The following is an 18,596-nucleotide window of genomic DNA, read 5'->3' as shown; positions in this document are numbered from 1 at the left end:
CTCAAGTTTAAGTGATTAGTATGTTTTTTTCTTGACAATTTTAGAAGTAAACCATGATAAAAATCACTCCCCACTAAATTTCCTTAATATTTAGCTTTGAGAGTTATTGCATATATTTGAAATTGAAGGTTCAAAAGTCTTCGGAGTGAGAATTTTTTTTATATAATTTATTTATTTATTTTATAATAATATATTAGATTTTGAATTGTGACAATTATTTTAAAACACTAAAAAATAAAAATATGAAAGCTTTTTATAATAGGAGGGAGTGAGTATATTATTTAAAATTAGTCACTTTGCAATTAAGAAGATATGAACTCATTATTCACTTTTAAGAAAAGAAGAAATGCTATTATGTTATTATAAAATACTAAAAAATAATTTTTATACGAACTAGTTGCAGGACGCTAGCATTAGTAATTTCTTGTTTGATGGCCTAATTATGGCATCAAATTTTAGACATTTACATATGATCTAACAACCCTTTATTTATTTACAGTATTTTTTATAGATTTAAAAAGGCACTTTTCCAAGACTGAACCAGTCCAAAAGAGCTGGTGGGTCCAACCATTGTTGTGATTGATTCTAATCCTAACCAAACCCGCCCAAATAGTATTTTTCATTTAAATTACTTCTTTCACATTGTCCATTCTAATTTAGCAGCCCAAGTGAAACAAATCTCCATTACATATTGCTGATTCACACGGCAATACCCACTCCGCCCCACTTCCCCCAAATTTTCTCAGGAAAAGCGAGGAAAAGAAAAGAAAAGAAAAGAAAATTTGCCATCCCACCCCCTGGAAAACCGGATTTAAAGTAGCCGTTAGATTGTCTCTCGGTTACCAAGGGGCAGTTCTGTCATATACACACTTCCCAATAAATAACAGTCATTAATCTTACAGCCTTACACTACATAAAAAAAGGTAAGAGTTTCCCTCGTTTAATGCTCCCTTTTCTGTAATCTGTACCAAAATCACAATCTAGAGAGAGAAAGTGTGCTTCTTAGAGAGATCAAATCTGAGTTTTGGTTGAGGGAGAAATTATTACGCTTTTTACAGAGAGAGAGAGAGGAGTGACTGGTCCAAAGTGTCGTTTATTTTAGTTTTCGTTGAAGAACTGTAATGAATGTAAGAATATCGCCACACACATCGAGGCTCCTCCTCGGTGTATATTAACTGTAGGAGATTCTCTCTCTACATATATGTATACTATATATATATATATATATACACTTTTTCACATTTCATTTTCTCTTGGGTTTTTCTTTTCAGTTTTTACCCTCACCGTCTCTGCAAAACCTCTGTTTGAAACCCTGAAAAGTGGACTGATTCAACATAGATGTCAATACATTGATTTGCTGCTAATTTATTCTGGTTTCCTTTGACGGGTTAGGATTTTATGACTCCACCAACTCACTACTATGTGCCCACTTCCTCAGCTTTTGCCTTTTTCATCATCACGGATAGTGAGTTTGTAAAATTGTTTGTCATTTTTCATCTGGGTCTAGTGTTCTAAATCTTCTAAACAAATGATTCACCAGGTGGTTTTTGGACATGAAGAACTCAATTCGTCTTGGGGCAGAAAAGGGTTGCTATGTTTCGCTCGGGTTTTCAACTTCAAAGCCAGGCTCTGAAGTAGGAGGTTTGTACGTTTTTTTTTTTTTTTTTTTTTTTTTTGTCTTCATTTTCCTAGTGGGTTTTGATATTTCAGGGATTTTGTTTGGATTCTTAGAAAATGGGTTTACTTTGATGAATTCATCTTCCTAGTGGATTTTTGTTATTTGGGCGATTGTGTTTTGATTATTATAAAATGGGGTTACTTCCATGAACTGGTTTGTTCCATTTTTCCCCTTTATTTTCCCTGGGGTTTTGATATTTGAGGGATTGTGTTTGGATTCTTAGAAAATGGGGTTACTTTCTCGAAACGGTCTGCTCCATTCTTTTTCTTCATCATTTTCCTAGTATTCGTTGTTATTTATTTATTTTATTTTATTTTTATTTGGGCGATTGTGTTTGGCTTCTTAGAAAATGAGTTTACTTTCATGAACTGCTTTGATCCATTTCTTCATTTTCGTAGTGGGTTTTGATATTTCAGAGGGATTGTGTTTGGAAGCTTAGAAAATCTGGTTACTTTCATGAGCTGGTTTGTTCCATTCTGAGGGGAAAATGGGTTCTGTAAGTTCAAAAGCCGAAAAGACCGATGCTCTGCGACTTTGCAAGGAAAGGAAGAGACACATCAAGCAAGCTATTGATTCGAGGTATGCTTTAGCAGCTTCTCATGTTGCTTATGTTCAATCTCTTCGAAACATTGGCATTGCTCTGCGTAGATTTGCCGAGGCGGAAGTGCTATTAGAGTCATCCATGTCCACTTCGGCCACTGAACTTGACAAAACCCCATCACATTCTTCCTATCCGTCACCCTCTCCTTCACACATAGCCGAAGTTTCGGATTCACCTCTGCAAAATGGGAGCCCCCTTTCCCCTCTTGTGTCTCGATTGAGTTATATGAGGTTAGGAGGGACTAGTTCTGTGACTGTTAGAGTCAATCCATCTAGTTTTAGTTATGTGGATGATAGTGAATCTATGTCATTTTCAATGCCGCCACCTCCGCCTCCTCCTCCTGAGTGTGGGTCTTCTTGGGATTTCTTTGACCCCTCTGATGATTGCGAGAGCTTTAGGTTTGTGAGACAGGATGGACTGCATTTTGATGATATGAGAGTGTATAGACAGGTCACTGAAGAAGATGTTGGTTTAGATGGCAATAATGATGGACTTCATGAAGGACACATGACCCCTGAGTCGGAGCATAAGCTGTATAAAATTTCCTGCAATTCAGCTTCTCGAAATGATGGGTGTGATCGATTGATAGCAAACAATGTCCATTCAATTAGAGCTGAAGGAATTGATGGTGGTAGACAGACACTTAATGGTAGAGTGAAACAATCGGACACTGAACAGTGTGCGAATGTTCCAGCTGGATCTTTGATAGACAAAGCTGCTTTGAAGCAGTCGAGCTCCAAGAGGGATAGGAGTGTGGTGGACAAAGACATACATGCAGTAAGAGAGGATCCTTCAGAATTCATTACCCACAGAGCTAAAGATTTTCTCTCAAGCATAAAGGACATTGAGCATCGTTTCTTTAGAGCATCTGAATCTGGCAAGGAAGTTTCCAGAATGCTTGAGGCGAACAAAATCCGGGTTGGATTTTCAGAGGCAAAAGGTAATTATTTGTGGTTAGTAAGTAAAAGTTTGTTTCACAATATTGATTTTTATTTCAATGTTTGAACACTGCAATGTAAATGTCAATTATTAGTTTATATGTTTAATTCCTGAATTCCCTGCTTGAGATCTTATTATTGTAGGGAGGTCATCAGCATCAACTTTATTGGAGGCTTTCCAGCTAGTTTGTTGCCAGAGAGAGACTGCACTTGTTTCTCGAGGTAAATCTCGAGGTAAATATTGTCTTACATATGAGCACAAATAATCACCAATGAACAAAGTTGTGATAGTGCTTAGGCATTTTAAGAAGCTTAGTGGGGGTGAGAATTACATCCTAATAGTTGCAGAAAGTTGTGTCATCTGCTTGTAGTCAACTTTAAAGGATAGGATCCATTCAGTTCATGGACCAGTATGGTTATCTATCTTTTTAAATATATGTAAATGTTATATTTCCATTTATTCAATCTAGGTGAAAAGGGCAAGAGTGTGTCTGTGAAACACAAAATTTAAATTGAAAACGCAAGTAAATAAGTGGAGTTGCTTTGGTTCTGGGGCGAAATTCTATTTATATCAAATTAGGCTATTATAAACATAAGATACAGTGCCCTTCCCAGCAGCAGACCAGTTGGGGATTGGCATTTTTGTATCAGTGAAAGGTACAGCCATCTGATGAGTGACAGGTCTCTCAAGCCACAGGCAATTACATTTCGGACCAATGGGTTGATCGGAAAAATTATTTCCCATCTTTTCTTACCTTAAACATAATCCAGTTCTTAATATTTACAGAACCTCCACAACATATGGCAAAGATTATCACTTGGAACCGTTCAACATCTTCACAGTCATCTTCATCAAGGAATCCTCTTGCTACAGCGTCAAGAGATGACAACGACGACAGTGGAAGTGATTTTGCTGAAGAGTTCTGCATGATAGCAGGAAGCCACTTCTCTACTCTGGACAGACTGTATGCATGGGAAAGGAAACTCTATGATGAAGTAAAGGTTAGTTACCATTAAATTGAATGCCTTCTTATCAATTTTTTAGAATCTCATGCTGCATGCACTGTAAATGGGCTGTCCTTTGAAGTGGTTCATCATCAATAGTTCTTCATCTGGAAAATGCATATTACTCTCTATTTATATTCATAATAAAGAGAAAATAAAACATTATAATCTTCTTGATTATTTTTGTTTTAGTTTTCATATTTTATGCATTTCGAATGTTTCTTAGTAATTTTCCCATAGATTTTTTATTTGGAATTTTATAATCTTATTGCTGTTGGAATTTTATCCAGAAATGTATCAGTATAAATTGTGCTCATAACATTTTAGCTGCATGTGATACATATAAATTATATATAATATATGTGTTCTACATACATGTTATAGCAGCTTCTCGTAAAATACGTCATAACTGATATACTATGTTGATGTGAGGTTCTAGAGAATGAGGAACCACTTTTAACTATAACTTAGCCACAAGTTGGTAGAGGGCTAGTTGGAAGTCCAAGATGTCACACAAGGGGGGGCCATTCGAGGGCCAGAGGAAAAGATTGGGGATAACTCTTGCGATCTCCCTTAGGTTGAAGGTGAAGTAGCTTAATGTTAAATGCTCTCTTACTTGGGTTGTTGGTTAGTGTAAATGACACATTAACTCTCTATTTGTGGTGAAGGGGGTTGCCCATCGGTCCTTAGTCAGATGAGGATGTGACTATTTGGAGTCTCAAGGCGATGTTTGCTCCATTATGGTAAAAAAGGGGGGACAAAGTATTTAATGCAACCATGACAAGGTAATTATTGCATTAAATGAGACAGTTCTGATGCTTTCTTCACTCTAGGAGAGATCACTTCTCTTCCTTCCTTTGTAGTAGTCAAATTGTGACAACATGCTCCTTGAGCCGTGGTGGCATCTCTTTGACGTCCATTAAACCTCAGCTTCCAAGCCATTATTCACTGGTTCCGTGGCGAGGATGTTGCATCGTCGTCTTGCCACTGAATCATTAAATGATAGAGGAAACACTGAGCCGGCAAATTGGTGGGTTTGAAGGTATTAGGACAATCTTGTTCCTCTTCATGTTGTGAGAGGAATTGGAGCACTTATTCCTTTATCCATTCTTTGAAGAGGAACAAAATAATGTCATAAAAGCTGAAGATTTAGTGTTTGTACACTTCCAATCTTCATTTTTTATATAGGAGAACCCCATAACAAAATGAAGGTAAGACCAAGATGTGGGATGTTGGAGGAGATGCATTTGACTCTTTGGAGAGTAGTGGGATACTTGATGTTTCAAATATTTCTCTTGATGAGCCAGATTTGGAGGCAGTACGAAACTGCTTTGTCTGTGTTGGTTGGCCATGACTGCCCAGAATGCTTAGGATGGTTGGGGCTGTCAACCACATTGTCTTGTTCATACACAAACAAGTAGTTATAGGCAGTTTTGTCTGGAGGCCTATATAACTGCAGTGTTGGGGCTTGTTTGGGGCAGAGAGTGTGCGTACAATATGAGAGTCTGTATTGTCTTGTTCCTTTGAAAACTTTTTGTGAGCAAAGTTATAAAGGTTGGGATTTTTTTCCTCTAAATTGTGTGTAACTAGTTCATTTTGTGCGCTGGGATTGTTTTCCCCTAAATTGTGTGTAACTTGTTCATTTTGTGCGTTGTGTGGTGTTGCCCTCCAAATTCGGTTCATCAAGAGAAATATTTGCAACCTCAAGTATATTTGTGGCATTATTTTGTTCATTCTTCAAATAGTGGGTAAAGGAATAAGTGTTCCAATTCCCTCTCACAACATGAAGAGGAACAAGGTTATCCTAATACCTTCAAAGCCAAGATTGGAGAAGTGGTGCATAAGTGCCATATAAACTCACTAATATGTCAGCTCCATGTTTTCCCTATCATTTAATTATTCACTTGCCACATATTCTTTAAAATGCACGGAAAACTTAGCAAGCTCCTCTCTAGCCTTTATTCGCTCCTCTAAATTGCAAAAATATCTTTGAAAACACTTTAATCTTTTAGTTGAAATCTCTTCATCCTTGTATGGAGGAATTATCAAAAAAAAAAAAAAAAAAAAAAAAAAATGAAAAAAAAAAACTCCCTGAAGCCATTTCGTGCTCCTCTCTAGCCTTTATTCGCTCTTCTAAATTGCAAAAATATCTTTCAAAACACTTTAATCTTTTAGTTGAAACCTCTTCATCCTTATATGGAGGAATTATCAAAAAAAAAAAAAACTCCCTGAAGCTGCTATATTACCTACAAATGAATTAAGAAAAATAATTTATTTACTTGTAAAATATATTAGAAACTTGACAATCTAAATTAAAGCCTAGAGCTTTGGAGTTAAGAAAGAAGAGGTTATCTAGGATTTAGAGTGCGTAAAATGGATTAAGAAAAATAATTTATTTACTTGTAAATATATTAGAAACTTGACAATCTAAATTAAAGCATAGAGCTTTAGAGTTTAGACTGAAGAGGTTGTCTAGGATTTAGAGTGTGTCAAGTGATGGAGTGATGTAATTGCTCTTTCCTCTCCATTAATATTTCAAACACCACCGAGAAAAAAGTTGACTCCTCATTGAATTCCAGATGTCATATGCCAAATGAAGGCAAGATGTGTCCGTATTGGCCCTCCTAAGCATTTCTTAAAAGAGGCTTTAATTTATGATTGTCCGTGTCGGTGTGAGACTATTTTTCTTTCGAGAAATTATTAGGTGGTCCGGTACCCCACCACCTCAAATGTGGTCCGGACCACTTATAGAAGTCCATGTGTCAGTTATATGAATAAAAAATACACATTAGCGGTGGTCAACCTTCTCTCTCTAACACGTTGGCAGTGGTCTTAAAAAATCATTTTTTATTTTTTTTTCCTCTCCTCTAGTCATTCCAGCTTTTCTCTCTTCTATGCACATTCCAGCCTTCTTCTCTCCCTAGAGATTGAAAAAAAAATCCAAAACTTTAGTCCAATGAGTCACCCAAAGGTACTCCAGGATCTTGGCGCTGGATCGAACTCACCATCGATTCTTTTTTTCTTTTTTTGAAGGCTGTGAGCAAGATTAGTAAAACAAATGCTTTCAATTGAATCGAATCCATCTACGGTTTGCAAAACTGATTTGCTTGCTTGGACAACGGCAACAGATTGATCGACTGAGTCCGGTGAGTGGACTCGTCTTCGAGGACAAAGATCAGAGTCTGATGCGTTGTAGTCGGTATCCTTGGTTGCGTTGCTTGGGATGAGTCCTCAACGACGATAAGAGTCTGAACTTTTGGATTATGTTTCTTGCTCAACATTAATTTTTCCATTATACTTCTTGCTGCTTTGAATTCAAAATTATTGGGGACTATCGCGAACAGCGGAAAATATAGAATTGGAGTGGAATAGGAAAAATAGTGAAAGTAGTTTTGAATTTTCTTTTAAACCCAGATTCTTTTTTTTTTTTTTTTTCAATGTCTAGAGAGAGAAAAAGCTGGAATGTGCAGAGGAGAGAAAAAAAAAGTTGAATTTTAAAGAAAAAGTGACCATTGCCAACGTGTTAGAGAGAGAAGGTTGACCACTGCTGATGTGTAATTTTTATTAATAAAACTGACACATGGCTTTTTATGAGTGGTCTGGACCACATTTGAGGTGCTGGGTACCGGACCACCTGATAATTTCTCTTCTCTTTCAGCTCCCGCTTCGCCAGTTGGTATCAAAGCCTTTATTTACCCTGGTGGCAAATGATGGTAATGGCAGCAACCACTCTAGCAATGAGAAGCGCGGAGTGCACGCCCATTAGGTAGTCACGTAAACTCTGGAACAGTGGTTCGAACAATGGATGGATATCATGATGCAGTAGATTCAACAGGGCTTCGCTAGACTTGGGATTGGTGGCAACTAAGATCGTGAAGCTGTTCGGGTTTGTGCCCGAGATTTTCCTTCAAGTCAACTAAATATGGGTAACCTTCCTGTACATCCACGTGGGCCTTCGGCCTATGGTATTCCAGTAATGAGAAGTTCCGCCAAGTTGCGGTAAATCGATGCAATCTAGGTAGACGCGACATATACCATAAAGGTCCAAACACCCATGATTTTCGAATGAAGATTAATTTGCCCAGTTTCAACGAACATCTTCACATTGAGGATTTTCCAATGGCTTAATGATGTTGAGCGCTTTTTCGAGTATATGGATTAGGATATACCCGTAGACAAATGGGTTATGCTTATACAATACAAGCTTAAGGGAGGTGTTTCCGCTTGGTGGGAACAGACAAAAAGAAACCGAAGATGGTAGGGAAAGCAGCCTATCCGAACGTGGCATAAGATGAAGAAGTTATTGATGGCGAAATTCCTACCATCACATTATGAACATATGTTTGTATCACCAATACCAAAATTGCAGGAAAAAGTCTTGGCATGTTAGCGACTATATAGAGGAGTTCTACAGGTTGAGCCAACAAGTGGAGAGATATATTGGAGGATTCCAGGTGGCGGTTCAAGATTCCGGATCTGTTGCAACCTTTATTGGTAGAATATCAAGAGTTAACCTTAAACAATTTGCTAGATTGTTTTACTGCTGTATGAGAAATTTGACATCACAAAGATTTGGTTCCCAACTCGAGTTTACCAAATTTGCAACAATACCGCATGAGTCCAACTGAGAACGAAGAGTTGCAGAGACAAATTAAGGAGTTGGTTGTTGTACTGCATTTTGATGATATGTTGGATATGGTTTGAAGATTGACTTGAGTGATTATCATCATATTCGTATTAGACTTGAAGGCATGTGGAAGACTTCTTTCAAAATGGATGAGGGACATACCTATCTTGTTGACCTTCCTGATGGAATGTTTATGTCTCCTACCTTTAATGTTGCTGATTTGTTTGAGTATGATCCATGGAATAAGTTACTTTATCCACAACCAAACTCAAGGACGAGTTTTTCTGAAGTAGAGGGGTCTAATGTAGGACAAAATAGGTTTAAAGTAATATTATATATATGTGTGTGTTATAATGGGTGGGGAACATAAGGGGCCCACAACAATAAAGGTAAAAATGAGAGAATAAAGGATTTCGTGTGCGTGTGTAAAATTATATAAGTAATGTAATATGTAGGGGAAAAGGGTGTATTGATGATAATGTAAGAGTATATATATAGAGAGAGAGAGAGAGATCTTGCATGTGTGTGCATATTAGAGTTAAAATTTAAAGAAAAGTGAAAAAAGAAAAATGCGTAGAGCAATGGCGGTGAAAATGAAGAAATAAGAAGCATGTGTCTTGACAACAATAAGTTATTTAATCCACAACCAAACTCAAGGACGAGTTTTTCTGAAGTGGAGGGGTCTAATGTAGGACAAAATAGGTTTAAAGTAATATTATATATATATGTGTGTGTGTGTGATAATGGGTGGGGAACATAAGGGGCCCACAACTATAAAGGTAAAAATGAGAGAATAAAGGATTTCGTGTGCGTGTGTAAAATTATATAAGTAATGTATATGTAGGGTAAAAGGGTGTTATGATGATAATAGAAGAGTATATATATATAGAGAGAGAGAGATCTTGCATGTGTGCGCATATTAGAGTTAAAGTTTAAAGAAAAGTGAAAAAAGAAAAATGCGTAGAGCAATGGCGGTGAAAATGAAGAAATAAGGAACATGTGTCTTGACAACAATAAACAAGGAGCCAAACAAGCGCAATTAGTGAAGACTTGCAGTGTGAATATAATAAATGATAGTAAAATGAATAGAAAAGTAGTTGGTAAAAATTAGTGATTGCAAGCTAGTAAAATAGCCATATGCTGGCTAAAGGTTGGTTCATTGCCTCAGGCTTGCATATAAATATGTATGATGTATTGAAGAGCGATTCAACCCATCTTGAAAAGAAGAATTGAGAAAAATATTGTAACTCTTTTGCTTCATTATTATAATCTCAGTGTTGAGATTTTATTTAACTTTTAGCTTTCGCTACCAACTCTTTGATAGCAAATGATGGTTTCGGCAGCAACCGCTTTGCCAAGGATCACATAGTGCAGACCCCTTGGCCAGTCTTGCATACTCAAGAATAGTGATTTGTTTAACGGTTTAGACAATTGCTAGTCTTGAGATTGGTGGCAACCAGGATTGTGAACCTATTCGGGTTCATGCTGGAGATGTTCCTCGTGGCGAACCGAATATAGGTAACCTTCTTGTGCCTTCATGTGGGCATCTAGCGCATGCAGAATTATTCTAGCGCATGCAGAATTATTCTAGCGATGAAGAGTTCGGAGGATCCAGGATAGATCAGCATGCGTGATTGAGCTATGCTCGACATAAATTGAAAAAACTCACCTTGAAATGAAGAATGGAGTAATAATGAAGCAAAATCTTCAAATTCAAAATAGTTAAATTATTTTTTTCAATTCTTCATTTGAAGATGGGTTGAATCGCTAAAATACATCATAAATATTTATATGCAAGTCTGTAGCAATGGTCAGACCTACAAGTCTGCCACGGGCTTTTACCAACTACTTTGTTATTCATTTTGCTGCCATTTATTACACTCACACTACAAGTCTTCGCTGATTGCGCTTGTTGGGCTCCTTGTTTATTAATGTTGAGACACGTGCTCCTTATTTTTTCATTTTCATCGACATTGCTTTGCGCATTTAGCTTTTTACACTTTTCTTTAAAATGTTACTCTGACACGCACACACATACAAGATCTCTCTCCCTCTGTCTCTATATATATATACTCTTACACTGTCATCATTACACCCTTTTACCCCACATATATATTGCTTATATAGTTTTATACACACATGAAACCATTTATTTTCTCCTTTTACCTATATTGTTGGGCCCCCCTTCTATTCCCCACTCATTATTACATATATAATATTGTATACTTTTGTCCTACATCATTAGTGCTCCAATCCCTCTCACTACATAAAGAGGAACAAGGTTGTCCCAATACCTTCGAAACTAAGGATTGGAGAAGTGGCATATAAAACCCTGCTAGCTCTATGTTTTCTCTATCGAAAACCTAGCAAACTCCTCTCTAGCGTTTCTTCGCTCCTCTGAATTAGAAAAACATTTTTGAAAACACTTTTCTTTTATACTTGAAACCTTTTCATCCTTATGTGGAGGAACTCGATTAAAATTCCCCGATGCCATTTTGTGCAATAACAAAGGAATAAAGAATTTAGAATGAAGAGGTTATCTTGGATTCATTGTGTGTCGAGCAATGGAGTGGTGTAATTGCTCTTTCCCTACCTCTCCATTAATATTTCAAACTCCTCTTCTCGCTTTCTTTTAAGCAAATATATTATGGTTTTCACTTTCTCTATCATTGAATTCCACGTCATAGAGCAAGTGAAGGTAAGGTTTGTCTGTACTGACCCTCCTAAGCATTTCTTAAATAGGTTACATTGAAAAAGGTATTTTATCAATTTCTTCCCACCAATAATCGTCAAGTACTTTTTCCTTCACAAATGCCACTTTTCCAATAATCGTCAAGTACTAATCAGAGTCCACTCTTGATGAGCTTAAACCTTATAGCATCACAGTGGTTGAAGCAAAGATTACTGAAAACTTCAATAAACCACCCTATGAGATTAACCTTATAGCATCACAGTGGTTGAAGCAAAGATTACTGAAAACTTCAATAAACCACCCTATGAGATTCTCATAGGGTGGTTTATTCAAGTACTAATCAGAATCCACTCTTGATGAGCTTAAACCTTACAGCATCACAGTGGTTGAAGCAAAGAGTGTTTCGGTAATTGAGAGCATCTTCAAATTCACATGCTCATTGAAAATTGCTAATCTCATAGGGTGGTTTATTGAAGTTTTCAGTAATCTTTACTGCACATATATTCTTATGGGAATGGGAATGAAAAACAAGAGATACGTATTCTTAATGCAAGATTAAGTGTGTGCCCCACACAAGGGGTCTAAAAGATGTGTGGATACTGAGCATTAACAAGAAATCCCTCACTTCTACACACAACATTATCTGTGACCACTTGAATAATGTGGTTCAACCTCAATAATGGTTTCCTCGAGCAGATTGGCAATGAAATATTTATTCTTATATTCACCGACCCTCATCTAGGAAACATGGACACAGTACGACACGATACAAACACGACAATGTGAAAAATCTCAAAAAAATATGACACGGCTGACGGTCTTCACTTTCTCTTCTATTCTTTATTTCTCCTCTTTTCTTTTCTTTTCTTTTTTTTTTTCCTTGCTTTCTCTCTCATTGATTTGTCTTACATTTTTTATATGAGAAGTAAGAACAAAGCTTCAGGCAAAAGAACAAACAAAATATATGAATAACCTTATGTTGTTGTTGGGCTTGTAAACCTAATTTTTATTTTTATAATTTTACCCCCATTAGATTTTAAAATTCTAGTTGAGCCCCATGCTTTTAAAAAAATATATTTACAATTTGACATCATTGTGTCCTGAAACGTATCCCGGACGTGTCTTTATGTATCCAGCCGTGTCCTTGGCTTATCCGGGTCGTGTTCTTTCTATGTCCGTCTAAAAATAATAATCATTTAAAAATGTGGACACTTCTGGCTGTGTTGGACATGTGTGCGGGCTGTATTCCCAGCGTGTTCATGTTTGACACTGCCATGGCACCTCAGGCGAAGTGTCTGTGCTTCATAGACCCTCACAATTAACTGCCTTTAAGAACATCAAACCACTTTCACAAACTGGCATACAATTTATTATTGGCCTTTTTTGTGCATCGGACCACCCATCACTAGCAATACTTTCACCTTTTTCCCTCCGTGAATTCTTTTCTCTCTCCTTTTGCAGAAGTGTAGTTCTCAGCATGTTTGTAATCGAGGGGAATATAACTCACAAATCATATTATTAGCGGCATAAGTGTGGATTGAATGGTAAGCAACCAGCTGAGTAAAACATCCTTGCTATCTCAGTATGAAACTCCCTTTGAGCTCCAAGATGAAAAGCTTTCTCTAAAAAGGATCTACCCTTCCTCTTCTTTGGCTCAAAAGCCCCATGCATTTACGACCCAAGACCTATGATAACATTTACAGTTAAGGAGGAACCAATTTTACTAGAATTTTCACTTGGTGACAAAGGAACTTCCTTTGGCCACACTCATTTCCAATTTCATCTCAGCTTCATCCAACACGCATTTCATCTCGAATGTTGTTCGCCTACGCTGCGACATACTTGAATACCATGACTACTCATCCTCACTAAGAGTGCTTTAACTCTATAATATGATCTTTTAAATATCTTGACAGTAATTGCATTGAAACCGAGTATTCCCACCCCCTCCACCAATTTTTTCTAACTTTGTGACATACTTCCAGAGAGGGGCATGGTTATCATATATCCCACCACCAGAACCTCCACACCATTCATTTTCCTAAGAACAGAAAGATGCTCATAAATAAAAAAACCAAAACTCATACAGACTTGTTTATAGATGGCTAATGCGATTGCTGGAGCTGCCTTCTTGTTGGTCGCCGATCACGGATCTCTCTCTCCCTATCTCTCTATTTTCTGCGATTAGGGAGATGTTGTGATCGTCAAATCGCAACAATCAACTTGGGCTCTTAAGCCCTTTTGTTTTTATCAAATATTAACCTATAAACTTATTAGTGTTGCAATATGACATGTTTGAAATGGCTAATGCGATAATTGGAGGTGCCTTCTTGTTGATTGCCAATTACGTAGCTCGCTCCTCTTTCTTCTTCTTCTTCATCATCGTCTTCTTCTTCATCATCTTCTTCCTCTTCTCTTTGAGAGGAGTGATGCTGTGATCATCAAATCGCAACAATCGATTTGAACTTTTAAGCCCTTTTGTTTGATCAAATATTAACCTATTGGTAGGTATGCTGGCGGTCCAGTCTCTTGGCCAAAAGAGTTGCAGCTTCTTCAGAGAAATCGGGGAGAGGTTCATATTGTGCTAATGGAAGTGTGAAACATGAACATATTAGAGATATGCTCCTCCATTGAATTGAAGATCCAACCTAGAATAGTGCATCTGTCCATGTCCTATGCAATATATTTAGTATCCTTCTTTTCCGGTTCCTTGACTAGACCCAAAAGCCAAACAGTTTTCCTTTTCCTTCCAATATAAAGTTGAAGAGAATGGGACCAAGATATGAAGTTGCGCCCATTTAAGAGCACACTAGTAACCCACTGCGTCGGAGCATGTTGTGCCAAAGATAAAGTATGCTGGACCGAGGATAAAGTGTCCTTTTGGCTTCCAAAATCACGCATAGTACCAAAATAAGGCTGGTCCACACGTCAAAGAGGGAGGAAAAAGAAAAACATGGTTGGAAAAATCGACGCTTTCCTCTAAATATGCTGTCAAACAAAAACCGGCAGCCTACAAAGGTCAAAAAAAAAAAAAAAAACACAGAAGGACACTAGGGTCATAAAAAACCTTAGGGAATTCCCCTAAAAAGGGGTCAAAAACAGAGGGTTACCCCTCTGCTATGTGCGCAAGCCCCTGTTGGGGTTGCCGCAAGGCTGGGAGGAGAGGGAGGAGAGGGAGGTGAGGGAAAGAGGAGAGAGGGAGAGAGAAGGTGGCGGCGTTGGGAAGGACGATTGGGAGGCGAAGGTTTTTGTTTTGCTTTGATACCAAAATGAAGTTTTGGGTTTTGGCTTACTCAAACCGAGAGCCAAGAGTTGTATTTTTATACAAGAATATGGTACAAAAAAAAGGAAACCAAATCAAAGAAAAACAAGAAAGATGCCAAAATCTACGTGAGGAACCCTTGGGTCATAAAAAAACCAGAAGGACCCTTGGATCATAAAAATGGCCAAGGGAATTCCCCTAAAAAGGGGGTCAAAAATAGAGGGTTACCCCTCTACTGTGTGCACAAGCCCTTGTTGGGGTTGCCACACCAAGAGAGAGAGAGAGAGAGAGAGAGGGGTGCGGCGCAAGGGCTGGGAGGAGAGGGAGGTGCACTGGAGGTGAGGGAAAGAGGAGAGAGGGAGAGAGAAGGTGGCGGCGTTGGGGAAGGAAGATGGAGAGGCGAAGGTTTTTGTTTTGCTCTGATACCAAAAAGAAGTTTTGGGTTTTGGCTTACTCAAACTGAGAGCCAAGAGTTATATTTACATACAAGAATAGGATACAAAAAAAGGAAACCAAAAAAAAAAAAAAAAGAATGATGTCAAAATCTACGCGATCCCTTGATTATGGGATCTTACATTAAACACCTAATAAAAGGCTAAAAACAGCTAATAAAATAAATAAAACAATAATAATAAAGATATTTTAACATATATACTTGGTCAACACTCACACTCCCATGCAGTAAAAGTTATGAATGATAATCAATCTACATTATCACTAGAAAAGTTTTTTAGTATGGAACATACATAACTCATAATTCATACAACCATCAAGAGATCAGTTTTGAGATCTAAACACTCAACTTCGTCTCATAGCACAAGATTCAAGACAAAATATCAATTTTACACATTTGTATTGATTGCATGTGCACAACTACTCATTTAAGCAAGGATAAAGAATCAATTGCTTGATTACGATCGTGGGTACGCATATTTCCTCTTGCACATCACTACAAAGACCACTCTCTCTAGCGCCTCTCTCCCTTAATCTCTTTTTTGGTAAGGATGAAACCCTATGTCCTCACATTGCGTATTTATTTTAATGTTGCCTACCCAATTATTTGTCTCTAAATTTAACTATGCAGCTTATTTATTAATCCAGGTTGGAATCTCATCCTGTAATGGTGTGGTTATCCTTTTTGAAAAATTTAATTATCTAAACTTTTACTAAATTACCTTGAAAGTTTCTATATTATTTATAGGAGATATTAGGTCATTACATTGGGGGTTTGGAATTAATGTTCTATGATCCCAACTTTGTTGTCATTTCTTACCCTGTTTTGGAAATGTAAGTGTTGAGCTTCCCCAATTTTCATTAAACTGTTGGTGACCATTAATAAATTAGTTGGATCATTTCAATGTGGTTTAACCTCAATGTCCATCATCCTTCGAAGGATGATTAGCTTCCTTGTTGAAAAATTTTGTTTTATTTGATCAGTTGTAAACTCATCCAAGCTACAGAAACATTCTCTTTGACACTAAATTTTCAGTGAGAACCTGTCAGAATGTTTGTCACTAAATTCTCAGTGCTCACCTGAAGAATGTGTCTATTGGCATGTTTGTTGCATCAGGAGTTTCAGAAAAAAAAATATTAATCTTCTTCAATTAATCCAGTGTCTAGTTCTCCAGGTTTCCAGTAACATTTTATGTCCTTATTGTTGTTGATGCAATCTTAACTGTTATCAGGTCCTTTGCTGATATAATGCTGTGTCTCGTTTTTCCCATTCTCACCTGTTGGGCCCTCTGCAGGCCAGTGAGTCAATTAGGAAGGAGTATGACCTGAAGTGTAACCAGCTTAGGCACCAGTTTGCAAAGGATCTTAGTGCCCAAGTGATTGACAAAACCCGAGCAGTGGTGAAAGATCTTCATTCACGAATAAGAGTGGCACTTCATGCCGTTGATTCAATATCAAAGCGAATTGAGAAAATGAGGGATGAAGAGTTGCAGCCACAACTTGTAGAACTGATTCAAGGGTAAGATATCTTTTATATTTCCTATTTAGTTTGGAAGATAATTGGACTGCAAACTTCAGTTTGATCCATAACTGGACTGCATACAGTTGGATATATTATATTGTAATTGGATTGTTATCAGATGCATGACAACACAATTTGGCCCCTCTGCAGATTAATCAGGATGTGGAAGGCCATGCTTGAATGCCATCACGCACAGTACATAACAATATCATTAGCATACCATGCTAAAAGCTCAACAGGAACTCCCCAGGGAGATGCACAGAGGCAGATTATGTCTCAGCTCCAGCATGAGATTGATTGCTTTGGCTTGAGTTTTGCAAATTGGATCAGCAGCCATACGTCATACGTGGAAGCTCTCAATGGTTGGTTGCAGAACTGCATCTTGCAACCACGAGAGCGATCCAAGGGCAGAAGGGCGTTCTCCCCTCGTCGTGTTCTGGCCCCACCTATATTTGTTCTATGTCGTGATTGGTCAGCTGGGATCAAAGATTTGCCATCTGATGAACTTAGTAAATCCATCAAAGCCTTTTTATCTGATCTGCACCATTCAGCTGGGCACCAAATGGAGGAATTGCAGGACAAACAAAGAACACTTGATGCAAGCAACAATGAGGAGTTGGAAAGTAAAGACGGTGAGAAGAATGATGATAGGTCGTCAAAGCTATGCTGCATACAAGCAAGTTTGACAAAGGTTCTTGACCGACTCACCAAGTTCTCAGAGGCTTCACTGAAAATGTATGAAGATATTCGACAAAAAAGTGAAGCAGCTCGAAATGCATATTCGAACTACAAGCCAGCTAGATACTGATGGTAATGTAATTATAAAATATACAAGTGCTTCTTAGTTGTTGGTTGGAAATATATATTTGTAAAATTGAAAGTTGTTACTGAGCTATTCAATCCTGTTGCAGCTTGACAGATGAGTATAATGGTTCTTCAATCTTTATGGTATATTCAATCCTTGCAAAAAGTAAGTCAATTTTTGCAGCTTGACAAACGACATGTTTTAGGTTTATAGTTCTTCATTCTTCAATTGAGATGCATGGTTACATCTCCACAGCTCAAGTGGTAACTAAGAACATCAATCCCATGGTCAATGCACCAAGCTTGTAATATGGTGTTATCTCCTGCACTTCTTAGAGTAAAATGTTGAGAGTTGACAAAGTGAGTGGGTGTGTTAGTCTGATTGTATCTTTACTACTCATCTAAGTGACGGACAAAGTGGGTGTGTTATTTGTCAAGAAAAAATAAATCCATGATTAATGCACATATTGCAAGTATGCTATAGATGTGAGAGAAATATACATGTCAATTGGAAGATTAAACTTGTGATAATTTAGAGGACTTTCAACTTGGAGGAATGGAATTGTCAACTTTTTCACATAAGAGTACAACATTAAGAGTTATATTTGTCACATTTCGACTACGTTTGTTTCAAAGAAAAATACTTTCAAATATTTTTTATTTTTGGGTGTTTGGCAAAAGTTTAGGTTGAGATTGACGCTCGAGTCTATCTGGGGTGAGGCATGTAAAATAACTTGTTGAAAATTAATAAGTAAGTTATTTATATTAGGTATTATATATATATATATATATATATATATATATATATATATATATATTGTAAATATGTTGCGACAACCAAACACCAATAAATAAAAAATAAAATATTTTACATCCAAACAAATGAGCCTTCAGTCTGTTTATCTCTGGCCACATGCTCCGATGTATCTCAAGCAATACCAGAGTAAATTACCTCACATTGCTGGGCGTGAGGTAAAGTTTAAACCCAAGTTTTTTTTTTTTTTTTTTTTTCCT

The 18,596-nt window shown here is 37.3% G+C and overlaps 1 protein-coding gene across 4 annotated transcripts; it reads left to right on the top strand.

The window, feature by feature from the left end:
• The first annotated feature begins 918 nt into the window (after positions 1-918).
• LOC132267221 (protein ALTERED PHOSPHATE STARVATION RESPONSE 1-like) lies at positions 919-17,729 on the top strand. Of its 4 annotated transcripts, XM_059768317.1 has the most exons (8): positions 919-1,127; positions 1,393-1,465; positions 1,541-1,641; positions 2,095-3,219; positions 3,362-3,451; positions 4,005-4,219; positions 16,552-16,775; positions 16,929-17,729. In XM_059768317.1, exons 4-8 carry the CDS (start codon positions 2,166-2,168, stop codon positions 17,584-17,586), a joined length of 2,241 nt encoding a protein of 746 aa, XP_059624300.1. In that variant the 5' UTR covers positions 919-1,127; positions 1,393-1,465; positions 1,541-1,641; positions 2,095-2,165; the 3' UTR covers positions 17,587-17,729. The 4 variants fall into 4 exon arrangements, with proteins under 4 accessions (XP_059624300.1, XP_059624302.1, XP_059624299.1 ...); XM_059768319.1 differs by lacking the exon at positions 919-1,127 and having other exon boundaries at positions 1,135-1,465; positions 3,362-3,439; XM_059768316.1 differs by lacking the exon at positions 919-1,127 and having other exon boundaries at positions 1,135-1,465.
• The last annotated feature ends 867 nt before the right edge of the window (positions 17,730-18,596 follow it).

This window comes from Cornus florida, unplaced genomic scaffold (assembly GCF_030987335.1).
Source record: "Cornus florida cultivar Cherokee Brave unplaced genomic scaffold, ASM3098733v1 CherokeeBrave_3.0.0_Hap2_Chr07, whole genome shotgun sequence".
NCBI lineage: Eukaryota > Viridiplantae > Streptophyta > Magnoliopsida > Cornales > Cornaceae > Cornus > Cornus florida.
Note: the sequence above shows the minus strand (reverse complement) of the source record. Positions and strands in the feature narration are given on the sequence as shown.